A 10,045-nucleotide genomic window follows, 5' to 3' on the forward strand; every position below is an offset into this window, starting at 1 on the left:
CACTTTAACTGCACTATTTCAATGTATTAGAAATGTCATTTGATGTCAGTGTTTGGTCTTCACACATATTCATTATCTTACCTTATGTTGTTGCTTATCCCAAACCAAGTGATAGTCTTTCCATGTAATATGTACACATGTGCTTTACTATTCACTTGTGCCAACATGTTGTGCGTAATGACATTTTGTTTACTTGTGTCTCATCAGGCACTGTTTTTCTCTTCTCATCCTAGTTTCATCTCTTCTTCTCATCTCTTATATCTTCTTATAACTACTGTAAATAAAACAATAGAAAAACCCTTTGTGACTGGCCTCTATATGTTCCTGGCCTGTGTGCGGTGATTCTTGTCTATCCTTTGCTATCCTTTATTTCAGTCAATCATTCAGTTAGTTCTTTTGTACCGTTCCCTCATAAACCACTTGCGTAACAAGGCTACACAAATAACGGTGAGAGGAAAAGAGGGCAGGGTATATGCAATTCACTCCCTACACAGGCTTCTCCAACATCGTGATCTGCTCCTCCTCCTCCTCTTCTCCTTCCTTCTTCTCCTCAACCTCCTTTTTCTCCATCTCCTGACATTCTCCTGCAGTGGTCTCCCTTCCTTTGGCCCTGTACTTCTTGTAGAGGCCATAAAAAAGGGAGAGAACCAGTGGCGGAATTGTCGCCATGATACCGCAAGCTGGGGGCGCCACCGCCGCCAACTCCCCCTCGGGTGCAGGAAGGGAGAAGATGACGATGAGGAAGGCGATGGCGGTGTTCTGGATGCCCGTTTCCAAGGCGATCGTCTTGACCCTGAGCCACGGCTGTCGGAGGGCGAAGGAGATGACGCCTCCCGCCACGTAGCTGTAAGGTCATGTGACGTCATATCAATTCATGTACATCATCATAATATGACGTCATATTCCACGATGTCATAAGATATATGAACTGTCGTAAATGTAACGTAATTTATCATCCTCAGTTGTCACTTATATATTTAAAAAGAAAATAAAAAAGAAGGAAAATAAAAAGAAAGAAAAAGAAAGAAAAAAAAGAAAGAAAAAGAAAAATGGGAGGCCTCAGTAAGTATGACGTAATATCCTATGATATCATAAGATAATAGAATGGGCTTAATCGTAACGTAATTTATCATCCTCATTCGTCATCAATAGTTCGAATCCCGCTCTCGCCCTTTCTCCGAAGTTTGACTGGAAAATCAAACTGATTGTCTAGTCTTTAGGATGAGCACGAATAAACCGAGGTCCCGTGTGCAGCACGCTTTTGGCGCACTGAAAAAGAACCCAAGGCAATGAGAGTGTTGTCCACTGGCAAAGTTATGTAGAAAAAATCCGCTCGGATTGGCATATACAAATGTATTATGCATGCACTCAAAGCCTGACAAAGCAAGTTGGGTTATGCTACTGGTCAGGCATCTGCCTAGTGGACGTGATGTAGCGATATGGATTTGTCCACAAACTGTGATGCCTCCTTGAGAAACTGAAACTGAAAAACTGAAACATCAATTTAAAAAAAAAAGGGGGGGGGGGGTTCTAAATTCAGTAGGATCGTGGATAAAATGTTCCTCGAATGGTCGCACCCACTTTAGTGCTCTGCTTGGCTGGTGCTGAAAAGGCGGTGAAAGGATTTTAAACCACTTTTCATATCTAAAAACAACAACAACAAAAATAATAATAAATAAATAAACCCTGTAACTGCTATTTCGCTTACTGCTACTACTAGTGCTGCAACTACCAGTACTGTTGCTGCTGCTACAACTACTGCTGCTACTGCTACTACTACTGCTGCTGCTGCTGCTACTACTATAACAAACACAGAAGAACATATAATCAAAGAAGGACATTTGGTACGCCCAGTTAATGCTGCAAAAGCCCTGGGCGTTTACAATGAAAATACACACACACACACACACACACACACACACACACACACACACACACACACACACTCCCTTGCAAATACATTTTGGCCGTTTCAAGGCATACGAACATGTGTACGTTTAAAAATAGTAGAAATAGTAGTAAAAAAAAAAAATCAACTTGACTAAAACATAGATATGAAGACAAGGGGATTTTTTGCTTTTGTTTTTGTTTGTTTTTGTTGTTTGTTTTTTGAATGGCTGGAAGACGGGCGCAATAGCCGAGTGGTTAAAGCGTTGGACTTTCAATCTGAGGGTCCCGGGTTCGAATCTCGGTAACGGCGCCTGGTGGGTAAAGGGTGGAGATTTTGTCCAATGTCCCAGGTCAACATAATTATTATGTGCAGATCTGCTTAGTGCCTGAACCCACCCCCACCCCTCCCACCCCCCTTCGTGTGTATACCGCAAGCAGAAGATCAAATACGCACGTTAAAAGATCCTGGAATCCATTAAAAGATCCTGGAATCCATGTCAGCGTTCAGTGGGTTGTGGAAACAAGAACATACCCAGCATGCAACCCCCTCCCCCTCTCATCCCCCTGAAAACGGAGTATGGCTGCCTACATGGCGGGGGTGAAAACGGTCGTACACGCAAAAGCCCATACGAGTGAACGTGGGAGTTGCAGCTCTCGAACGACGATGACGACGAAGAAGAAGAGGAAGAGGAAGAAGAATGACTGGAAATAAACGTACCCCAAATAGGGCAGCAGGCAGCCCGCCAGAACGATGGCGAGATCAAACAGGCGGAAGATGTACAGGTTGCAGTACACACCCATGACCAGCATGTAGAGAATGGTCACCAAGTACACTGGCTTCAGTGCCTGTCAGGCATAGCATCATACGGTGATGAGACAGAGTGAGAGAGAAGGGGGGGGGAGGTAAAAATGGGGATAGAGAGAGGGGGAAGAGAGAGGGAGTGAAGGAGAGAGAGGATGGAAAGAGAGAAAGAGAGGTAAAGATAGAAAGGAGAGGATAGGGGAGGGAGAGAGAGGAAGGAAAGAGAGAGAGAGAGTGGTAAAGATAGAGAGAGGGGGGAGGAGAGAGAGGGGCGAGAGAGAGGGGAGAGGGAAGGGAGAGAGGGGAGAGAGAGAGAGGAAGAGGGAAGGAGAGAGACAGAGGAGGGAGGTAAAGATAGACAGGAGGGAGAATGAGAAGGGAGAGGGAAGGAGAGAGAGAGAAACAAAGAAAAGAAACATTGGGAGAGAGAGACACAGACACACAGACACACACACACACACACACACACACACACACACAGAGGAGAGAGAGAGAGAGAGAGAGAGAGAGAGAGAGGGGGGGGTAGAAGAAAGATAAAAAGAGGAAAAGGAAAAGTGGGAGAGGGTGCTGAGTAAAAACAGGGAGTCACACAGAGAGGGATGAAGAAAGAATGATGCGGGATGCACCTTCACACGAACACAGTTACACAGTATAATATACATTTCCTCTGATGCATAACATGAACTTTTTTTTTTCTTTTTTTTACACTAATATTCACATGCATTCCCTTTCCTTTATACACCACTTTACTCCTTTCCGTCTAAAAACACTTATAGTGAATAGACGTTAAACTGAAGAAAACAGACACACAGAAAGAGAGAGAAGAAAGACAGTCACACAGATACATACAAACACATTATATGCGTACGCGCACACACCACACCACCACCTCCTCCCTCCCCCCCCCCACCCCGCACACCCCACCCATGCACACACGTCACTACCCGCTTAACACATACCAACATACCTCCCTCACCTCATCTCCCAGTCACACGTTCAAACGTCATCCCCACCCTTCCTCCCACCAATCCCACACACACACTCACCCAACCCACTAATCTAAAAATAAATGGATAGCTCATTGGCAAGGAAAGCAAAAGCCAACTGGACGCCATACTGACACTCGTATCCGGCTGTCAGTCCGTTGAGAAGTCCTCTGCTAACTGGTGGTTTCTGAACTGTAACCGTGTACCTTCGATGAAATTGTGTAACGCTTACCACCACGTGTTGTGTCTTGATTGATATCTGCCAATGGTTCATTTACCAGAGTTATTACAGGAAAACAGTGCAGTGACACGTAACGCAAACTTGCTGTGGAGGCACACACATGAATGTCAGCTTAACTGACGCCACGAGCAAGTGAAAAGCTTGCCGCGAAGCAGTTATCGTAACCAACTCAGCGCTCGGCTACATTTTTGATGTTACCGCTTCGCGCTGTACTGACACGAGTGGCAAAATGGCTGATTGAACACTTCCGCTGGTTTCAGTTAGCAAAGGGGCTCAAAGAAGGAATGCGCTATCCACCTATTCTTAGAACAGTGCACCCAACCCCGCCACACCTTTATTATAACTACCGCCACCCGCGGTAAGCGGTATTGGATGAACAGCCCCAGAAACAGCGGCAGAATGATAGTCGCCAGCGTTTCCACGATCTTCAGGTAGGGGATGCTGATTTTGCCACTGCCCGACTCTAAGGTACTCCCCAGTGTGAACAGCCAGAAGGGCATCATACCTGCACACACCCAGACAAAACTTACATCACCCGTATTGAAGACAAATCGTAGAATGAGTCACAGTTCCAGTTTTCAGTTTTAGTTTCTCAAGGAGGCGTCAATGCGTTCGGACAAATCCATGTACGCTACACCACATCTGCTAGGCAGATGCCTAACAGCGCCATAACCCAATGCGCTTGTCAGACTTTGAGTGCATGCATATATATATTTGTGTATCTATCAGAGTGGATTTCTTCTTCCATAATCTTGCCAGAGGACAACACTCTCGTTGCCATGGGCTCTTTTTCAGTGCGCCAAGTGCGTGCTGCACACGGGACCTCGGTTTATCATCTCATCCGAAAAACTAGACGATCAGTTTCATCTTCCAGTCAAACTTGGGAGAAAGGGCGAGGGCGGGATTCGAACCCACACCCTCACGGACTCTCTGTATTGACAGCTGAGTGTCTTAGCCATTCTGCCGCCTTCCTCCTCACAACCACATGTTGAAGACAACTCGTAGAATGAGTCACAACCACAGCAATGTAAAACATAGATATGGGTTTGAAAAGGATATGCTTCTTGAGTGCTGATTGTTGAAGCTGAATCACAGCTATGGGGAAGAATAGGATAGGCGTCTTGAGCATCAGTATAAAAAAAAAATTTTTTAAACCAAAAACAACAGTCCCGTACAATTTCTTTAGTGAATAGGAATTTCCAGCATCCAAGGAAACGCTTAAAAAAACTTAGTTGAAAAAAAGTCCTGCACTATTTCATAAGTGGATACGAATTGTCAATGAACACATGTCCCCCAGCATCTTATCGCTTGTGGGAAATTTATGTACTCCGGGGCATGCTTTCTCCATGACACACACCTGCTCACAGGCTGTTTCAATTCACAGATGTTGAAGGGATAAGGATAGGTATCTTCAGTATCAGTGGATGTAAAGTATCGCAGGATTTTTAATGTCAACTAGAACTGAATTTCCGGTTTGCAGGACATGATTTTTTTCTCTATCATACATGTACACAGAGAATATCACATATGGATATTGGAGGGAAAGGGGGAAGAGAAATCACATGTTAGTCACTGTAAGTCCCCAATAATTATAGCTTTTTATTTGCTTATTGAAAAGTTCCGGTGCCCGGCAACACTCGTTTTTCTGTTGCTTCCTTTTTTGAGGAAGTGTCTGGGTTTGTTCCAATGTACCTTTTATTTACCTGTGTACTAGCTGAATCGGTAGCGAAAGCAGCACTGACTTGAAGTTGTGTACCTTGTGAATGGAGAGAGTTACCACTCTTTACTATTTGTTAATCATTTAATCTCCTGGCCTCATTATTTGTTAATTTCCAGTTGAAAAACCACCGAAGCAACCATGTGTTTGTTCTGTATTGTCCATGTGTTCTGTGTGGCTTGTTCAGGATCAAAGAGGCTATGCCAGTCTTGAATAAAAAGTTAATTTGTGTTTGCACATTTCTTCTGTCTTTGCTGCTGTGTGCACATATCAAATGATCGGTATTAGGACAGGCCCGGTGCTTCCTTTTTTGAAGAAGTGTCTGGGTTTGTTCCAATGTACCTTTTATTTACCTGTGTACTAGCTGAATCGGTAGCGTAAGCAGCACTGACTTGAAGTTGTGTACCTTGTGAATGGAGAGTTACCACTCTTTACTATCTGTAAATTCTTCTGTAGATTATTTTTGTAAAGAGATGATGTGGGGACCTACAATAAACAACCGACTGGACTAATTAACACATAACTAGCTAACTTTAACATAACTAGCAAGATCAGTTAGCAACACAACGACATCATCAACAACATCGGGAAAAACCCGCTACCCCCACCACTTACCCCCAAGCACTCACCCAGCGAAGCCATGGTACTGATGACGGTGAGGGTGATTGACAGGGAGATGTCTCCGCCCAGAAGGTAGGTGTACATGTTAGAAGCCCCTCCCCCAGGACACAGCCCACAGGCAAAAATCCCGAAGGAGGCAGGAGCGTTTGCCACGTTCACGGTACGGGCCACCCCATAGGCGATCTGAAAATGAATTGATTGATTGATGGATGGATTCTTCTTCTTCTTCTTCGTTCGTGGGCCGCAACTCCCACGTTCATTTGTATGTACATGAGTGGGCTTTTACGTGTGTGACCGTTTTACCCCGCCATGTAATAATAATAATAATAATAGTATTTATATAGCGCTGAATCTTGTGCAGCCATACTCCGTTTTCGGGAGTGTTCATGCTGGGTATGTTCTTGTTTCCATAACCCACCGAACGTTGACATGGTTTACAGGATCTTTAACATGCGTATTTGATCTTCTGCTCGCATATACACACGAATGGGTTTCAGGCACAAGCAGGTCTGCACATATGTTGACCTGGGGGATCGGAAAAATCTCCACCCTTTACCCACCAGGCGCTGTTACCGAAATTCGAACCCGAGACCCTCAGACTGAAAGTCCAACGCTTTGACCACTTGGCTGTTGCGTCCCGCCAGTTGGTGGATTCATTGCTTAGACTGGTTGATTCGTGTTATATATATATATATATATATATATATATATATATATATATAGAGAGAGAGAGAGAGAGAGAGAGAGAGAGAGAGAGAGAGAGAGAGATTGATTTACTATGGTTGATTAGATTCATTAGACTGACTGATTTGTTTTGCATCTCTCTCTCTCTCTCTCTCTCTCTCTCTCTCTCTCTATATATATATATATATATATATATATATATATGTGTATGTATGTATATAGAAACATATATCTATCTATCTACGTAGTAGATAGATAGATAGATAGATAGGTAGATAGATAGATGATAGTCGTTTTTGACTACGACCATCCAATACATAGATATAAACAGAGAGAGATACTGGTGGGTTCATTCCTTAGATTGACACATTGATTCATTCGTTAGCTGGTAGATGGTTAATCCTCTCCATTCCCTGTGGCACACACACAGCCCTCACCAAAGATCTTCTTTGCTGCCTGTCTTGGACTGTTTTCACTGGCACTCCCCCCCCTCTCCCCCCCCCCTCCGACCCCCCCGCCCACCCCACCCCCGGCTCCCCTCACCCCCACCCAACCAGGCACAGTCGTTCTTCATCAGTTCCCTATGATTTATTATTTTTCAATTAAGTTTCAGCTGTTGTTGTTGTTTTTTTCCCAGGGAGGCGTCACTGCGCTCGGGCAAATCCATACACGCTACACCACAGCTGCTAGGCTTGACCAGCAGCATATCCCAACTGGCTTAGTAGGACCTCAACTGTATCTGTCTATCTATCTATCTATCTATCTATCTGTATACCTATCACTGTGGGTATCTGCTGCAGAATTTTGCCAAAAAAACATTTTCGTTGCCATGGGCTCTTTTCAGCGCGCAAAGTAAGTGCTGCCCACGGGACCGCGGTTTATCGTCTCATCCAAATCACTAAACGCTCAGTTTGGATTTTTTTTTTTTTTTTTTTTTTTTTTTTAGTCGAGCTTGGGAGAAATGACGAGAGCTGGAATCGGACCAAGACCCCCACGAACACTGTAATTGCAGATTACGTGTACTATTAACCATTTTGCCACCTTTTCCTTGGACTCACCATGGACACACTAAGGACATACACTCACTTAGGACATGGACTCACCAAGGACATAGACTCACTAAGGACATGGACTCGCCAAGGACATAGACTCACGAACGTGGACTCACCAAGGACATAGACTCACCAAAGACTCAGCAATGACATGGACTCACCAAGGACATGGGCTCACGAAAGACTCACCAAGGACATAGCTTCTCCAAGGACATAGACCCATGGACATGGACTCACCAAGGACATGGACTCACCAGGACATGGACTCACCAAAGACTCACCAAGAACAAGGACTCACCAAGGACAAGGACACGGACTCACCAAAGACATGGACTCAATTAAGGACAAGAAACTCACCAGAGGCATACAGACGTACTGACAGCAGAACCCGATGGCAGGGGCGAGGGGTCTTCTTAGCACCTCCTTCACCACCTTCATGTCTGTCGTGCATCCCATCGACGCCGTCACTGCCACCACGATGACGTAAGTGCTGATGCGAAAGATGACGTCAAGGAGGCGCTGCTTCCTCAGCACGAGCAGCACGGTTCGATGAACGAGTACAGAAGGCGATGACGATGACGATGACGGTGGTGACGAAGGTTCAGTGACACCGTCGTTTGAGAGCGAATTTGAGACAGGTTCAGAGCTTTTGATGGACTCAGAAGATGGTTCATGTGCTGACTTTGACAGGTTTGATGGGTGGGACATTTCTCCGTCATGCAGCGTCCCAAGGTAGAAGAGCAAAACGGCCTTCCCTATCAGCTCGGTAGATATGTGCACGTGAAACGTACCGAAAACAACAGGTCCACCACCAACTTTGCCTTCAGCGGCAGAGTTTTCTGCGTTTTCACCCAGAAGCTGGCTGCCCTGCTGACATGAGATGTTCACTGACACCGGTGAAGTCAGGACAGCGGTCCTCTGATGGTATATTTGTTCAAGAGAAGCTTCAAGGACGTAGTGGGCGTGCTTGTTGGGGCATCGAAGTGTGTAGTTGGCTTCGAACACACGCTCGCTGTCTATGGCCATGACCACGGCGCCTGGAGGGACCGGAAAAGCGAGTCCTTCGGTTGTGGTGTTGATGCCGATGTCTATGATCTTGTCTGTCTGGTTGTTGTAGAGGGTGAGTTGTTCAGCCGTCATGTTTGTGGCGACGTTCGAGTGTTTGGGGTTCTCGTTCCGCGGGGGATTATCAGCTCTCTGGAGATCCCTTAGAACCTCGTTGACGTTCACATCGTAACCCTGAGGCTGAGAGGATGGTGGCAGTTGGGTTCTGTCCTCGTGTAAGGTATTGTCTCTTCTAGTTCTGTGACAAGACACTCTGAAAACTAACACACAACTTTGCAGAACTGCCGAAACTAACACAACACGAAGAAACTTCATCGTGGTGGAGGTGGCGGCGGTTGAGCAAGAATCCGGAACAGTGTATCAGACTGTTCTGTTCGGAAGCAAATGCCAATGTCAGAAGCCGTCTGTACCCTTAATTCACTGCGATGAGTCATCACATCGAAGCAGACGTTTTTTTCGTGTGGCACAACACTTTGTTCACACAGACAATTTATATATATATATGTAGAAGAGATTTTTCCGATCTCCCAGGTCAACATATGTGCAGACCTGCTTGTGGCCTGAACCCATTCGTGTGTATACGCAGGCAGAAGATCAAATACGCACGTTAATGATCCCGCAATCCATGTCAGCGTTCGGTGGGTTATGGAAAGAAGAACATACCCAGCATGCACACTCCCGAAAACGGTCATACACGCAAAAACGTTGCATGTCTATCTGAGTGTGAATGTGTGCGTGCCTGAAATCTGGTTGAATAACACAGGAAACGAATGATGAGCACCCCGCAATGGCAGTCGTCCGTCGGCTCTGCCCAGGTAGGCAGCCTGTTGTGCAAGTGACCCCGAGTTTGTAAAGCGCTTAGAGCTTGGTCTCCGACCGAAGATAGGCCCTATCTGATATCCATGTAATAATAATAATAATAATAATAATAATAATAATAATAATAATGATGATGATGATGATGTCGATGATAACAATAATGATGAT

The 10,045-nt window shown here is 45.2% G+C and overlaps 1 protein-coding gene across 1 annotated transcript in view; it reads right to left on the bottom strand.

The window, feature by feature from the left end:
- Positions 1-224: 224 nt before the first annotated feature.
- The window catches only part of LOC143275494 (uncharacterized), a 15,130-nt gene continuing 5,309 nt past the window's right edge, over positions 225-10,045 (bottom strand). The window contains exons 3-7 of the mRNA XM_076579645.1: positions 8,351-9,296; positions 6,266-6,440; positions 4,252-4,424; positions 2,609-2,736; positions 225-844 (exon numbers count right to left, since the gene is read on the bottom strand). Coding sequence (XP_076435760.1) covers positions 487-844; positions 2,609-2,736; positions 4,252-4,424; positions 6,266-6,440; positions 8,351-9,296 — 1,780 coding nt within the window. The 3' untranslated portion in view covers positions 225-486. The remainder of the gene's footprint in view (positions 845-2,608; positions 2,737-4,251; positions 4,425-6,265; positions 6,441-8,350; positions 9,297-10,045) is intronic.

Source organism: Babylonia areolata, chromosome 30 (assembly GCF_041734735.1).
Source record: "Babylonia areolata isolate BAREFJ2019XMU chromosome 30, ASM4173473v1, whole genome shotgun sequence".
NCBI lineage: Eukaryota > Metazoa > Mollusca > Gastropoda > Neogastropoda > Buccinidae > Babylonia > Babylonia areolata.